The sequence below is a fragment of the Orcinus orca genome, chromosome 21 (assembly GCF_937001465.1).
Source record: "Orcinus orca chromosome 21, mOrcOrc1.1, whole genome shotgun sequence".
NCBI classification, from domain to species: Eukaryota; Metazoa; Chordata; class Mammalia; order Artiodactyla; family Delphinidae; genus Orcinus; species Orcinus orca.
The window spans coordinates 14,443,995-14,461,418 of NC_064579.1; the positions used below are offsets into that span (position 1 = coordinate 14,443,995).

Consider the following 17,424-nt stretch of genomic DNA (forward strand, 5'->3'; position numbering starts at 1 on the left):
CCACAAGGAAAGGTACAAACAGACAGGAAGAGCCTTTCTCATCTGGGAATCTTACCCCTTTTACATTAATGAGATTTCTGACTAATTTGAGGCGACAAGAAAACACCACTGATTGTACTCACTCCAGCCATCCATTCTTACAAAACATATTTTAACCCTATAGCACTGTCCTTCTTAAAAGAGTAAGAATTGCCGTCAAGTCCCGGAACTCCTCCCTACACAATGGCCACACAATCAGATACACAGACAATTGTGAAAATCCACTGCAGAAAAGCATTTTCCTCCTAATTTCACAGCCACGGAAAAGAGGCACTTGGGACTGTGCTTTTTAGGACACAGTGCTGGATATTTATACTTTATGGTTGAGTATAAGTTCCCCCTGACCACCAGCAACGAGGACAATTTTTGATGTCTTGAACGCTGTATAGATTACTCCTTTGTGTTGTAGCCCCCAATGCCAAAGTAAGTATCTTAGAGGTAAACCCAGCTAAAATGAACACTCAGAGAAACTCAAGAGAAATGACTAAGTTTCGAAATTAAATTCTCTCTCCTCCACTGGATTCTAACTCATATAATTCTAAGCATTAGACTAACCCAACTTTAAAAATGAAAATCACCCTTCTCCCCAGGTCTGCTTTATAATTTCAACAGGCTTGGCATGACGTGAGCCTCCCTGACAGTTGCACCATGGGCCAGCTTGTGCTATAATGTTCTAAAGCACTGAGAATTCGGTCTTTAGCGATTTGGCAATGTCCAGGGAGGAAGGGGAAACATCTGAAGTTATTTTTACTTTTGCAAGTCCTCTGGTTGTACAGGGTGAATGCTAGGGTGGGTCAAGTATTGTCTGGAACCTTCAGGGTCTTTTTTTTTTTTTTTTTGCATGGCCTCATTTCCGTCTTCCTGTTGCTAGGAAGGAGAGCTAAGCATGAGAAACGCGTGTTTACAATACTGGACCATCCTGTCCAGCACAAGGCTCTCTACAGAAAAGTACGATTCACTTCACCCACTGTACTTTGGATGCCCCCATTCTTCTGAACCAAATCACCCTCCCCTGAATATTTTCAAATTGCATATTTACCCACCTAAGTCATAAAAATACCACTCTCATTTGAACGTTGCATCATGGCTTAAAATCTCCATGGGGACACCAAGGGAAACCCAAGTACTTATTTTTGTATTTAAAACCACCTCTTGGAATCCCACCAAGCTTCTGATTGCAAGGCATCTCACTGGGGCCTCCCATACCCTCTTTAAAGCCCCACACCAGTTTTACAAGGAAGAGTTTAAGTACTATCTACATTTTTCACCCACTTCACAGGGATAAATTGTTTAATCATAACAAGCTTTTCTATTAATCTGGTATATTTTCCAGAAGCAACCAAACATCCCCCTTTAATGTAAAAACACCCTTAAACTTTGCTTGGTCTTTGGTTTTTGAACTACAATATAGAACAATAACAAAATAAAGAAAAAAAGGCTTTAGTTTTAAAGGGGCATCCGGCCTCTCAGAACCTTTGCTCCAAAACTATAGGAAAATCCTTTGATTAGTCCAGTGTATTAAAACTTGGAACACCGCCTTCACTTAGCCATAGTTAATTGCTTAACAGTGTAACATTTTCATTCTTTAAGGAGGTAAATGGTGTTTCTCATAAGATCCACAATTAAGAAGTTAATACATAAGTAAGTCACTGAAATGACGTTTCTCATCCACTCTTGGGAAAGATCAAGTTGGAAGCTACTTAATCTCATTCTGTGGAGTAGGGAAACCATGTCAGCCCCCTTTCTTGAGCTTCCAGTAAGTTTGGTAAGGCGGCGGTCCCCAACCTTTTTGGCACCACGACCGGTTTCGTGGAAGGCAATTTTTCCACAGACCGGGGTGGGGGGATGGTTCCGGCAGTAACGCGAGTGATGAAGAGCGATGGGCGGCAGCAGACGCAGCTTCGCTCGCTCCCCAACCACTCACCTCCTGCTGTGCGGCCAGGTTCCTAACAGGCCACGGACCGGTATGGGTCCGCGGGCCCGGGGTTGCGGCCCCCTGGTGTAAAGTGGCTTGAAATAAAATAAAATCTGGTTTTGTCAAAAGCAAACTTTTAAAAACAGCTGGGAGAGAAAGTCTGCTGTGCTTCATTTTAAACTCTGAACAGTAGTGCTAATGAAAAAAATATGCACCTAGGATTGGACCACGCTGTAAATCTGGCAGGCCACAATAACAATTAATACACACAATCGCCAACATTTTCTCAGAAAACGTCTCGAAATAACGTCTGAATGCACATCTGCTAACTATTTGACACTCATTTCCCAGGACTTTAGTTCTATTAGGGGGGCTGTTGACTTACGGGGCACCCCTCGGACCATCTGCTGCAGGCTGCAAGCCAAGATGGCACTGGGTGCCTGCATTAATTCCACACTTATGCTCGGCAAATTATCTCTGCGGAGGACCAGCCTGCAGTCCAGATGAATGCTGAATTAGTCAACCTCTTGGAGCTGCTGATAGATTTACATCCAGAGTTCTGCTGGGCTATTATTTTCCCTCATCCCTTCAGCAAACAGTTTTGCAAAAAAAAAAAAAAAAAAAAATGTAATTTGAGACTCAGTATTCTGCCTTCTCCATAACTGTGATTTTTTTCCATCCAAATGCGTCATATATTCCGCCCTCACGCATCTTTGCATAACGGATGGCTCTGCCTGGACTGCATTCCTCCATCTCACCGGCAATCACTGAGGCAGCTTCTGAATCCTAAGAATGTACCCATTTGCTAACCAAGTTGAGTGTAAAATGACTCAGTCAACGCAAGCATGAGGAAAGGTTTTCTTCTCCACAGTACAGATTAATGACTATATGCAGGGGCTTACTTCTACACTAATTAGCATAAATTGGATACTGAACATCAGTCCCAGGCACTGGGCTAAGCCCTTGTATTAGCTCGTTTGATCCTCAGCACCTCCCCACGCAGTAAACACAGTTATTACCCCCATGTTGCAGAGGAAGGAGGTACAGAGAGGTCCTGTCAATTCCCAGATTCGCCCAGCAAGCAGGCTGCAGACCCAGGATTCCCACCCCGCCGGCCTCACTCTGGGCTCGCTCTGACTCCCCTCGAGACAGGGGCTGTGCGCTGGGGAAGTAGCGCGGAGACAGTAAGTTACACGTGGCGGCGTCGGTTTGCCGTGGCCAGAGGTGTAACTCCTCTCGAAGGATCAAAGGCTCGGCCCGCGACGCTGGAGGTGGGGACAGGGACACAGAGGGGGGTAGGGGTCCAAAAGGCCGTCGCCTCGCTACGGAAAAAGCCGGATCGCGCGGTGCGCTTCCTTCCTTTCGCCGGCCCCGGGACTCTCGGCGCGCGGGCGCCTCCTCCGGAGCCAAGGGCGTGGGCGTCTCCATGGGGCATTTTAGGAAACCCAATCCAACGCCCCAGCACGTGAAGGCATAGCCTTCCAGCAGGCGCCCCACATGCTGGACTGGCTAAACACCTCCAACATTCTCCAGAGGCCGGCAGCCACCAAAGCGAGACTTTCCTGGCTAAGCCTGAGTTATTTTCCAGTGTCTAAAATACTTGAACAAAGACGGCTGGAAATTAAAACAAGTTTTTGGTGAATTTACTTTAAAGTAGTTAAAAAAAAAACTTTCCAAGGGTCACTACGGTCTGAACATCCCTAAATAAGATTCTCAAGAGAGTCAACGTTGATTTTGGACTTGTATGGTGAAGGACAGCAAGTACGGAGCCCGGAACGGTCCTCGAAGGGAAGAGAGTAGAAAGAAGATCGCGCCGCGACCCTCAGAGCCAGAGGCCACCGCCTGGGATTTAGAAAAGAATAGAAGGGCCGCCAGCGCAGCTGGGCAGGAAGCCAACGGGTCCTGCGATCCCGGACCGGCCCTGCGCCCCCAGCCCGGGCGGGAAGTTATTGTGGGTTTCACTTCATCAGTCACGGTCGCCTTCCAGCCCGCAGCCCTTCCCGGAGCCCACCGGGCGTGCCGGCCCGCGGCCCCCAGGGGTCATTACCCGAGATTAAGACCTCCCTCCCTGAACTACGACCCTTGTTTTCCCCACACTCCCCCTCCTCCACTCCAAGAAACTCGGGCGACTCGGTTCCGAGCCTCCTCGGAAAGCGCTGCAAAAGCACAGAACGTCAGGCACCGACTTGACAAGGCAGGGTGACATTTCCTCCGCGGCGGGGCCCCTCCGCAGCTGGCTCTTGCGGCCGGCCTGACGGCAAGGCACAAGTCTAGCTTACGTGTTAGGATCATGGTGTCCGGCTTCTCTCTGCACATCAAGTGCGGCGGGGGACGGCGGGCGCGCAGTGGGGAAATCGAGGCAGCCCCACGCAGCTCGGCTCCGGCGCCCGGACCCACGGCGGCACCCGAGACGCGCGACCCAGCGGTCCTCAGCGCATCCTTACTCGCCACTCCGGAAAGAACTTGGTGTCTGCCCGAGATCGAAAAGGGAGAGCGCTCAGGGAGCTAGGCGAGAAGCCCGGGAGCGCTGGCTTCCCGGGAGTACGGCCATGGCCAGGACCAGAGCGAAGCGCCCTCGCATTAGCCGCTGGAGCGCTCTGCCTCCCGCGTAGCCAGCCGGCCGCGCCCTCCCGCACCGCCCACCCCTGAGTGGAGGGACCAGGCCCTGCGCGTCGCCTCCCCGCTGACAGGGTAGCCAGCAGCAGCCTTTCGCAGGCCTCAGGCCCCACCCCGCTCTCCCGGCCCCGCCCCACCTCGAGCTCAGACACCTCCCCTCCCCTCCTCCCTGCGGCCCGACTTGCCCACCGCCGCCTCAGGCAGTTCCCTGGCCCCGCCCCTCCTAGCTCCGCTCCGCCCGGCTCCTCCTCCGCCAGGGTCTGGAATGCTTTCCTCCGGCCCGCGAGTCTGCAGGGGGAAGCCCCTAAAATTCTCCCAACTATTGGCAAGACAAAGGCTGGACCCAGGAGGCATTTACTTGCTGGGGAGGTCTGGGCTCCACGCTGGGACACCACGCACTTTCCCCCTCATCTTTTTCTTGGTAGCTTTGCACACTTTTTTTTTTTTTTTTAACCTCTGTTATTCTGCCTCTCTTCCTGATGGGAACCGCATAAATTCCTGGGAACGGAGGCGAAGTGGGGAGGTAGGGGTGAGTCAGTGTTTCGCCATGTGTAAAATGGGGAGAAGAGGACCTGTCCCTGGGACATTCATCATTCATTGCTAAGGTGCACAGGGGTACAGAGCAAAAGTAAATAACTGACACTGTGGTAGAGAGGGACAACTTACACTCAGCACGTGCTGACTCTGCAGTGTGCAGTCAGAACCAGTGTTTTCCAAACCAAGGCCCTTGGGCCACAACCCAGTGCAGCTCCTGGAACTGGTAGAGTGGACTCTAGGCTGCAGAATTAGAACCTCTGATGTTGAGAACCTGCATTTTTTACAAGCCCTCAGGTGATTCTGGTGCACTTTAATTTGAGGACCCCTGATATAAAAGGAAGCCTCATTTTAAAAGATCACAATTGACTATAATCTTTGTAAGATTTTTAAAAACTCAGACCAGGATTGCATGAAAATTTCCTTTGGGGCTAATTGATGCTTTCTGCCTATTACCGCTGCGCAAAGAAAACTACTAACCTAAACTCATTCATTCAACAAATATATCCAGAGCATTTATTTACCGTGTGCCAAACACTGTTCTAGGCTCTGGAGATATAGCAGGGAACAAAAAATATAAACATCCCTTCCCTTCTGGAGTTTACTTCCTAGTGGGGAAGATGCACAGTAAACAAAATAAATAAGTGAAATATATACAGTGTCTTAGATGGAGATATATAAAGGGTAGGGGATACGGAAGCTTGGAGCAGAGTCTTTTTAAGTGGGGTTAAATACAAATGGGAGAATTTAGTCTCTTGATTATAGTTTAAAATGTATTGATTTCATAGCTGTGTCTTAGTTGACATACGCAAGACTCTTTTTCACCCCATTTTTTCAAAAACAAAAACACTCATTTCACCACTGACTTCCTAATTTACCCAAACCAGAATTGGGCTCTGAAGAGTGGCATCTCTGGAGGGCGAGGGGCTCCTTTACTTCACAGGTATTTCCAGGGCTTTTACCTACTTAGAACTGCTGGGGACACCAAAATAAGCAAGGGCAGGCCCACCTCTGCCTGCTCAGAGTTTAATCTGCTGAGGAAGCAACAGGGGCTTATGAAAAAGAGGTGCTGTGAGGGCCCCAGGAAGTGGGGACCTGACCTGGCCCAGAAAGACAAGAAGAGGGAGCTTCCCTCTGAAATTCGTAAGCTGGAGGAACTGTCAAAACACCCACAGTGGTCTTCCCTGGTGGCGCAGTGGTTGAGAGTCTGCCTGCCGATGCAGGAGACATGGGTTCGTGCCCCGGTCTGGGAGGATCCCACATGCCGCGGAGCGGCTGGGCCCGTGAGCCATGGCCGCTGAGCCTGCGCGTCCGGAGCCTGTGATCCGCAACCGGAGAGGCCACAACAGTGAGAGGCCCGCGTACCGCAAAAACAAAACAAAACAAACAAAAAAAACCACCCACAGTTGCCAGCAAGGGGGAATGTGATTCAGGGGATACTGGAAAAGCAAAGGCAAGAACTTTCAATTCCCTGCATGACTGTGTTGAGGAGTTTTAAAAATCCTTAACAGCAATAAACAGCGAGAAGCCACTGTAAAGGAAGAAGGCATCCCAGTATCAGATTTGCATTTTGAAATCTTCGTTCAGGCTGCAGTGCGTACTTCGAACTTAGGAAATAGGAGTATACCACCTAAACTTCTCTTACACACTAACTTCCCTTATTTATTAACAATCCAAATCTCAAAGTTATAGATATTCTAAGCATCTCCTCCAAAGCATATCAATTCTCAGAATAAATTCTTAATATGTATTATTAGCTGGGTGAAGTTGTGTTTTGTTTTTTTTTTTGCGGTACGCGGACCTCTCACTGTTGTGGCCTCTCCCTTTGCGGAGCACAGGCTCCGGACGCGCAGGCTCAGCGGCCATGGCTCACGGGCCCAGCCGCTCCGCGGCATGTGGGATCTTCTCGGACCGGGGCACGAACCCGTGTTCCCTGCATCGGCAGGCGGACTCTCAACCACTGCGCCACCAGGGAAGCCCTGAAGTTGTGTTTTAAGTGAATTGGGTTTCTAGGAGTCTGTGCAATCTTGATGTACCACCTGCCACTAAGTATTCATCTTTCCAGAATAGAACCTGCTAATCTTTTTGTCTCTTCTTGTTCAAACCTCATTCCTTTTCCTTGATCACTGATGTTGTCTCCTCTGGATCTTCTCTCGTTTCATTCCCTCTCTCTGGAGGTTTGTGAGATATGGATTGCTCATCACCTAGTAGTATTAATAATTCCCGACACATTTTCCTTGGTGATGCATTGGTCTGCATTTGACCTTCCCTGAATCTCATCATTTTCTTCCATTCTTTGGTTTATTGACACAGCCTGTGACCTGGGCCAAATCCCAAATTTTATTTTTTAAATTCTTACTCCTGTTAGAAATGGACATGCTACGTTTTGAAAACTGCTACACTTGTAGAATATGGTTGAAAGCAGGACTCTTGGAAAAGGCCACTTATCAGCTGTGTGATGAGTATATTATTTAGCCTCCCAAACTTCGGTTTCTTCATCTTTGAAAAAAGAGGTTTAAACAGTGCATATCTCATGAGGTTTTTAATGAGGATTGAAAAAGCTCATGAACATTAGTGCTTGGCACATAATAAGCACTCGACAAGGCTAGACATTATTATTATATATTACTAAGTGTTCACATCAAAGTAAGCCATGCAATTAGTATTTAAATAATCATCTAGGAGAAGATGAAAACAAAACAAGACCTTGACTTCAACCTTTGTGAATCTGAGGAGCCTTTACAAACTGGGGGAAGGAAGAAGTGAAAAGTCATTAAGAGTTAAACAAACAGTGGTCCTGTCCAGATGAAAGAGGGTCCCCAGGACAGAGCAGAGTCCTTCCTCTCCATGTAACCTTCAACTCATCACCCATGGTGTCATTTGTCTGTCATTGGAAGATGCCATTAGACCGGGTGTTTAGCTGATGCATGACATGAGATTTGGGTATTGAAACACTGGACTGTAAGAGGCAGAGATTAATGTAGCACATTTCCCAGCCCACAGTATATATGGTCTTCTGGTACCCCTTCAATACATGAGAATAAAAAGCCGTCACAAATTACACCAAGTTTTGTTGCTACCGTTGTTGCTGCTGTTAAGTATTTGCTCTCAATGGAGGTTAAAACAAACAACAGAAAAAGCTTTGACATGAGGACCTGCGCTGCTGCTGTTCACTTCCTGCCATGCTGTTCTCAGTTGGAGCATCAGTTTCAGGAAGCTATTCACAGGGATAGCTGTGCCCTGTCATCTACATGGATGTTTCCACATTCAAGTGTTGTATTACCAAGGCCACAAAAATCACAGAGCGAACTCCTAAGCTGCATGACAGAAGGCTGAGTGGCTAAGTGGGCTACTCTCTGGTTCCTACTCTATTTTAATGATTACTATTAGATATCATTGATATTGTCCAAGGGCATTTGTCCTCTTGCATTTTTTCCCACATTTTTTCCATTAAAGAAAAAAGAATAAAACTTAGGTGTCTACAGGCACTCAGGCAGGTAATGCTGGTGAGGGAAGCAAGTCACAGTGGGATGGTGAAAAGTGAGGAACCCAGAAGCCCTCCAAGAAGCACTGCCACTCAGGCTCACTTGGTTGTTGGCTGTGTTAACACAGCAACCCATTGTTCTGGGTTTAGAGATTGTTTTTCAAAAGCCCATAGATTTCTAAATTTTTATACCACACGTCCCAGTTTTTAGATGCTGGCACTAATTAAAAAAAAATTGAAACACATGCCAAGTAATTTCAACTTTGGGCTTCATTTAGCCCTGGGGCAACTAGTTTAAACCTCTGCTCTAGTGATAGGAGCCAAGCAATCTCTTTGGAAATTTATTTCTCTCCCACAGGAACTAAAAGAGTGATGCTTGGAAAATGTAATATAATTTGTGTTCAATGGAGCATTGTGAAATGAGTGCGGAAAATAGTTTTTTATTTGTAATGTTCGAAGGAAATATGACAAATAGTAGAAAGTTGTTAAAATAATTTGTAAACAGTATCCAATTCAGAGAAATAATTAAATTTGAAATTTAATGGTTGTCCTTAAAACATTCATTTATGGTTAAGCTTCCATGAACCAAGTCTGGGTTCTTTCCCCACCATCTACCCTGGTATTTAGCCTTTTCAAAAATATCTGAAACCCAGATGCCAGGGGTGTAGGATGGTGAAAGAGGAGAAAAAGCAAGCGTTTAGGAGGTGAGATAAATTAGCCTTCTTTTAATTCTACCTAGAATAGCTCTCTTATTCAGTCAGACCTTTTTTTGACTACATCTTTTGAACAAGTGAAGTTAAAAATATGGGGAAGGTTAACTTAATCTGTCAGTGATAGTTTTAGTTCAGAGCGGGGAGTCCCTTGTTCCTGCATAAGTGTGATATAAATCTACTTTCTGAATAATCACTTAAGCCCCAAATACGATCTAGCCTGGCACAGAACTTTTATCATTCAACAACAATTTATTAAATCCTAGAAAGGCAGTGTGCTGATGAAACAAAATTGAACAGGAATAAATAAATCCTGGGATGTCATGTAGAGCATAGTAACTATAGTTAATAACACCGTGTTGCATATTTGAAAGTTGCTAAGAGGGTAGATCTTAAAAGCTCTAACCATAAGAAAGAAAATTTTTTGCAATGATGTGTGGTGATGGATGTTAATTAGACTTATTCTAGACTTACTGTGGTGATCATTTTGCAATATATACATATATTGAATCGTTACGTTTTACACCTGAAACGGATGTAATGTTATATGTCAATTATATCTCAGTTAAAAAAAAAACTTCGGCAAATGACCAAAAAAAGAATATAAAAAGAGGGCTTGGAGAAGAAAGCTCTTAGGTAGAAAGTAGAAATAGATACAGTTCTGTCATAGTTCACTGGTGGGTTGGACATAATCCTGATTTGGTAAATCAGTGGGCATGCTTTCCTGAGATAATTACAATATTTACAGTAGAATCTCCTTTGAAAGGCTATTTCATTTAATAGTTTAGATAGCTGATCAGCCCAAGGCTTCACAGCTCAAAATGAAAGAGAAGGGACCCCGGGACACCTAGTCAGTGCCTCTGCCACCTCCAACTGCCATCTGAGCTTCACCAAGGACTGCTCTGAGTCTTTCAAGTGGCTTCTGACAACACAAATGTCAGGCCAGAGAAAAGTAAAAATCGCGATCCTTTTTGAATCCACAAAAGAAACTGGGCTACTTTCCCACTGAATTAGTCAATTTTAATGGCATGCTTTTGATTCTTTGTTTATTCTGACATTATCCTCAATAGAACAGTTTTTTTTTTAGTCTGTAGCACATAATTTATTGAAAGCTGAACAACATTATCTTATAAGAACTAATAATATTTAATATTTTGCTTTCTTATTATTTAACTTTTATGATTATAAAGTATTTATTGTTAAAAAGTTTAGGAAATAGGGAAAGTATAAAGAAAGAAACAAAACTCATAATCACACTACCAGAGACAACTGCAGATGATTTACATTTTTATGTCTCTCTTCTCAGTCTTTTTTTAAAAAATAAATAAGTAAATAAATTTATTTATTTATTTATTTTTGGCTGCGTTGGGTCTTCGTTGCTGCACACGGGCTTTCTCTAGTTGTGGCGAGCGGGGGCTACTCTTTGTTGTGGTGCGCGGGCTTCTCATTGCAGTGGCTTTTTTCTCGTTGTGGAGCACGGTCTCTAGGCACGCGGGCTTTAGTAGTTGCAGCACGCAGGCTCAGTAGTTGTGGCTCGCCGGCTCTAGAACGCAGGCTCAGTAGCTGTGGCGCACGGGCTTAGTTGCTCCAGCAGCATGTGGGATCTTACCAGACCAGGGCTCGAACCCGTGTCCCCTGCATTGGTAGGAGGATTCTTAACCACTGCGTCACCAGGGAAGCCCTCAGTCCGTTTTTTAGGACAGATACTTTTATTGTACAGCATTGGGATCATAGAATATATTGTTTGTAATATTTTATTGCACTTAAAATATTGCTGTATTGAAGAATAGAGGTTTTTATAGTTGCTTCGTATACCTTCTTATGGATACGCAACAAATAAGTTAAATGTTGAACTTTAAATTTTTCACCATTTTTCCTTTAGTGAACATCCTTGTATAATAAATTTTAAAGAGCAAGAATGGTAATTTCCGGGACTTCCCAGGTGGCACAGTGGTTAAGAATCTGCCTGCCAATGCAGGGAACACGGGTTCAAGCCCTGTTCCAGGAAGATCCCGCATGCCGCAGAGCAACTAAGCATGTGCGCCACAACTACTGAGCCTGCACGCCACAACTACTGAAGCCCATGTGCCACAACTACTGAAGCCTGCGTGCCTAGAGCCCGTGCTCTGCAGCAAGAGAAGCCACCACAATGAGAAGCCTGTGCAACGCAACAAAGAGTAGCACCCGTTCACTGCAACTAGAGAAAGCCCGCGCGCAGCAGCGAAGACCCAACACAGCCAAAAATAAATACATTTTAAAAAGAAATTTAAAAAAAAAGAATGATAATTTCTTTAGGCAAATTCACTTACTTTGACTTAAGAGGTCAAAGGGTATTAGGACATTTGATATATATTTCTGAACTAGAAAGTAATTACCTATTTTACATTTTTACCAGTGTTTGAATGTACCTATTTCTCTTCATGTTAAGTATTGCCAGCATTATAATTTCCATTTCTTTTGCTAATTTAATAAGCAAAAATATATTATCTCATTATTGTTTAAGTCTATGTTTGAATACTAAATGGGATAAATTTTTTATTGTAGTAAAACATACATAACAAAATTTATTTTAACCATTTTTATGTGTACATTTCAATGGCATTAAGTACATTTATATCATTGTGTAGCTATCACCACTATCCATCTCCAAAACTTTTTCATCTTCCCCAGCTGAAGCTCTGTTTCTATTTAATAATAATTCCCCATTCTTCTCTTCCCCAGTCCCTGGTAACCACTGTTCTTCTTGCTGTCTCTAGGAATTTAACTATTCTATGTACCTCATATAACTGGAATCATATAGTATTTGTCCTTTTGTGTCCATTCCTTTTGTTATACTGGTTGAGTATTTTCATATTTATTAACCAGTGGTAATTTTAGGATTTGCCTATTTAATCTCATAGCATTTTTTTGATGAAGCATTTTGTCTTTTCTTAGCAATATTAACCATTTGTCATTTATTATAAAAATATTTTTACTAGTTTGTTATCTGCCTTTTAAGATTGTTTATTTATGATACTAAAAAATTAACAAGATTCAAACAAAATTCAAAGATCTTATTTGTTTTTTTTAATGATTAACTTGGTAGTTTTCTCTATGTGGTTTGAAGCCAAAAATGCTAAGACACAAAATCAATTTGCAAAACAAGGTCACTTAACAGGTAGGATTTTTTGCTTTAGTTATAGGTTTCATTATTTACTCAAAGAAATATTCTAGGTGTCTTATTTGATTTTTCTATCTACTCTAGCATCACATACAGGTGCCGTATATAGAGTAAGCCCTCCGTAAAGACTGCAAAAGGCTGGCAGGGTCAGTGTAAAAGTTGGAGACCTAGGGGCATTGAGTTTCCATAGTTTTGAAAATCTGTGTGAAATCACTCATGAGTTTGTTTTTACTAAGGAGATGTTTTGTGTTCACTTGAGTTGTAATGTGTTGCTTTTCTTCATAGCAGATTGGGTCCTAAAATAAAAATACTATGGCATGGGTTTGGGCGACTGCCTGAAAAATAATAAACAATTCTCTTTCTTAGCTGCTAATACAGCATGTTGGCCATTATAGTGTTATTTCTGGAAACCCCTACACAGCTCCAGATCATCAACTTACTTTAATGGCCAACAGGAGAATGAAGCCGCAGTAAGTTGTCAAGCTTGGCTTTTCATGAATAACTAATTCAGTCAATTATCTCTCATGGATTCAGCTGAATTAAGCTGTACAGGGGGGAACTGCAAGGCACCAACTTAGACATTTTAAAAATAGCCCCGGCAAGAAGAATCATGAATTGTGAAAGACTGGCGATTGAAGATTTATCAGAAGACAGAGTAGATTGGCTCTCTCCTATACAAATATTCTACTGTTGGACTCACAGCTACTTCTGTGCTGATTATTGTTATCTTTTTTATGGGTTGACAAAACAAACATATAATAAAGGTAAATTTCATAACTGAGTTTTCCGGGTCTGAGTTAGAAAAATGAATCTTTGAGGGTCTGTAAGTCCATGCATGTGTAGAAGAAAGAATGCTGATATAAATCATGTTCCTGACCTGGTCACACATATTATCAGTGACCTTGAGTTGCTCACATAATAATATCGCTTGTTCCTTGGTTTATTTTTAAAATTATATATATTAGATATATATGATATATCAGTATTATACTTTATTACATATAAATAAAAATAGATATAATTTATATGACAAAACAAGGATACTGGATCATTTAGCTAAGGATTTTAGGTTGAAGATATAATATAATTTGGAGGTAAACATTATCACAGGTAAGGTATTTAACTCAGAGAGGTTACTTAGTAGCTTGCTTGATTTCACACTGCTAATAACTGAGGAAGCAAGGACTTGAATCTGGGTCTCTCTGCAATGATAATCATGACCAGGGCTTTAAAGTCAAACTATGTGAGCTTGGAGCAGGATTTCAGGTCTCGCCTTTCCTAGAATGTAAAATGAGGGGATTGGACCAGATGTTCTCTCCGGTCCCCTCAGCCATCTATAGGTTCTCGTTTGTCCTGATTTACAGTGTAAACCTGAACTTATATTCACATTCACTTCTTTGTATAGGGCTCTAACATATCCAACCTTCAAAAACTCTACTAATTAAAAAAAATGGTGGAAAGGAAGAAGCATCCACTCTGTCGGCCACCATGCCTCATACCAATTCAAAACAGAACATGGTGGGCTTCCCTGGTGGCGCAGTGGTCGGGAGTCCGCCTGCCGATGCAGGGGACATGGGTTCGTGCCCCGGTCCGGGAGGATCCCACATGCCGCAGAGCGGCTGGCCCCGTGAGCCATGGCCACTGAGCCTGCGCGTCCGGAGCCTGTGCTCTGCAACGGGAGAGGCCACGGCAGTGAGAGGCCCGCGTACCACAAAAATAAAATAAAATAATAATAATAACAAAACAGAACATGGTGCCCCACTGAGCATGCTGCTGCAAAACCCAGGGCTGCATCTGCTGTGTTAGAACTCTTTTCTCATGAGAGCTGGTTTCTCTAATTAAAAAAAATTAGAATGATAATCTCCGGGACTTCCCCGGTGGAGCAATGGTTAAGAATCCGCCTGCCTGTTCTCGGAAATCCAGAAGCAAAGCTTTTCTCCTTCTTGGACAACTCTCTTGACTATCACTGAGGCCTCACGAGGTATGTGGTGTGGTCCCTATACTTGCTCATGAAATTCAGGCCATGCAGTTTAGTTTGGTAGACTTTCAAGGCGCTGCACCCAAATGACCTTCTTAAAAACGACCTCTTCCTTTTCCGTTTCTTCTGTGTCATTGCTCTAATTTGCCAATCATATTTTGATTTTAATCTTCCCATCCAGATTTTTATTTTTATTTTTTTTAAGATTTATTATTTATTTATTTTACTTTAGTTTTATTTTTGGCTGCGTCGGGTCTTAGTTGCAGCAATCAGGATCTTCGTTGAGGTATGTGGGATCTTATGTTGTGGCACACGGGCTCCAGGGTGCGTGGGCTCTGTAGTTTGTGGCACACACAGGCTCTCTAGTTGAGGAACGCGAAATCAGTAGTTGTGATGCGTGGGCTTAACTGCCCCATGGTATGTGGGATCTTAGTTCCCTGACCAGGGATCAAACACACGTCCCCTGCGTTGTAAGGCAGATTCTTTACCACTGGACCACCAGGGAAGTCCCCCACCCGGAGTTTTAAATGGAATGTTTCTATTTGTGTGATTTCTTTCACACTTTTCACTAAGAGTAATTTTCCACTTTTCATACACTTAGTCACTCTTCTAAAGTTATTCTCCCTTCCAAGAAACCTATTGTGATTATTATAAAAGAATACAAAACCACCATCCCAAACTATTACTGATAGAATATTTTGGACCCATGCCTTTCCTCACAGTGACACAAACAGTTTTAAAACAACTACCAAACAAAAAGATAACAATGCGTGTGCTGGCTGTCTTGTTTTTATGCACTACAACCTGCTACATCTGAGCCGTTATCTAATCTGTTTGGTATGTAACAATACTCTTTATTTGCATAGTACTCTTAAATATAAATTTCATTTCCCATAACATTCAGTAACTGAGCAAGATATTTTGTTGTATTTTCTTCTTATCTTTTTCTTCTCTCACCTTCCTTCTCCCACCTCCCAAACGTGTTTTTTCCCTTTTATCGCCCAACTATTTTACATTCTGGAAAAGGCAAAACTATGAAAACAGTAAAAAGATCAGTAGTTGCCAGGGGATAGAAGGGAGGGAGGAATGAACAGGTGAAGTATAGAAGACTTTTAGGGCAATAAAACTACTCTGTTTGATACTATAATGGTGGATACGTATCATCAAACATTTGTCTAAACCCATGGTATGTACAACACCGAGAGTGAACCCCAATGTTAACTATGGACACTGGGTGATAATGATGTGTCAATGTAGGTTCATCAGTTGCTATAAATGTACCACTCTGGTGAGGGGTGTGGATAAAGGGGGAGGCTATACATGTGGGGAGGGGTTGGAGTTATATGAGAAATCTCTGCCCCTTCCTCTCAATTTTATTGTGACCCTACATCTGCTGGAAAATATGAAGCCTATTAAAAAATATAAAAGAGGCTTTAGGTGAACATGGAATATCAAATGATAAGGTCACACATAAGTGTTTTGGTGTCCCAGAAGAAGTGAATATAGAGAATGGAGCACAGAGGCAATGTCGGAGTTCATAGTGACTGAGAATTTTTCAGGACTGATGAAAGACATGAATTCATAAGCACAGGAGGCACACAGTACACCAAGCAGAATAAATAGAAAGAAATCCACACCCAGACACCATTTAGTGAACCTACAGAATAGTATAAGAAGAAGCAATCTTAAAAGCACTTGAGAGAAAAGAGAGGTCACCTACAGAAAATGGCAATTAGGTTGATGGCATACTTCACGACAGCAAAAATGCAAGTCAGAGAACACTGGAATATGTTCAAGTTGAGAAACACATAGCGAGAAAGAGAGAGAGAGAGAAGGTAACTTTGAAGTATGTGCCCAGAAAAACAATCTTTTAAGAATGAAGATAAAAAACATTTTCAGATAAATAAGAATAGAGGCAGTTAACAACGAATACAACTTTACTAATGGAGATTTGGAAAGATATACTTAAAGAAAAGGGGGGGCTTCCCTGGTGGCGCAGTGGTTGAGAGTCAGCCTGCCGATGCAGGGGACACGGGTTCGTGCCCTGGTCCAGGAAGATCCCACATGCTGTGGAGTGGCTGGGCCCGTGAGCCATGGCTGCTGAGCCTGCGCATCCAGAGCCTGTTGTTCCACAACGGGAGAGGCCACAACAGTGAGAGGCCCGCGTACCGCAAAAAAAAAAAAAAAAAAAAAAGGGAAAATGACCTTAAAATCTGAGATTCAAGAATGCAGGTAAACTGGGAAAAAAACCCTTCTATGGAAAATAAAAACATTATTATTAATAATAACAAGTTTAATTTGTGGATCTTAAAAAAAGACAATTCTAGAGACAACAATAAGTCAGGAAGGAATAACTGGAGTAGAGTATTCTAAGGTCCTTGTGTGTATTTACTGAGTATGCATAGCAAAATTTCAAGAACAATCTCTAGATTAGAAATGGTCCATTACTTCTAAATTAGTATAGGGAAAAACTGGAATATGAAAACAAAGATTTTTAAATGTTTTGAGGCAAAAAAGGCAGAGCATAAAGACATAGGAGAGAGCAGGTCAAATGAAAAACACAAAATAAGGGGGCATATGTGTTCAAATATGTCAGTATTTATCAGTAATAATAATAATAAATATAAACGGTCTCAAGTTGCCACTTAAAAGCTGAAACTTATAGATTACACTGGTCTCCTAAAAATAAAAATCCAGCTATATATTGTTTATTTGAGCTACAATAAAAATTTTGGGACATGGAAAGGCTTAAAGTAAAAGCATAGAAAATAATATACCAACCAAATACTAAGCAAAAAAAAAATTAGGGTAGCTACGTAAATAGAAATAAAAGGCTTTAATCCAAAAAGGACTCTAAATGGTGAAGAGTTACTGCATAGCACTAAAAAGCTCATTTAGTGAGGAAAATAAAGTGATTCTGAAGTTGTGTGCCTCTAATAAAATAACCTCAAAATTTACAAAGCAAATATTGGTAGAATTAGAGGGAGA

The 17,424-nt window shown here is 42.8% G+C and overlaps 1 protein-coding gene across 3 annotated transcripts in view; it reads right to left on the minus strand.

Moving 5' to 3' along the window:
• DLC1 (DLC1 Rho GTPase activating protein) overlaps positions 1-17,424 on the minus strand; it is a 404,638-nt gene that overhangs the window by 38,302 nt on the left and 348,912 nt on the right. Inside the window, exon 1 of one of the 3 annotated variants that reach the window (XM_004277162.4) lies at positions 4,234-4,636. The exons of the other annotated variants lie outside the window; for them this stretch is intronic. Within the exon in view, the coding sequence (XP_004277210.1) occupies positions 4,234-4,270 (37 nt within the window). The 5' untranslated portion in view covers positions 4,271-4,636. Of the gene's footprint in view, positions 1-4,233; positions 4,637-17,424 lie in introns of those variants that run through there. 3 annotated transcript variants of the gene reach the window in all.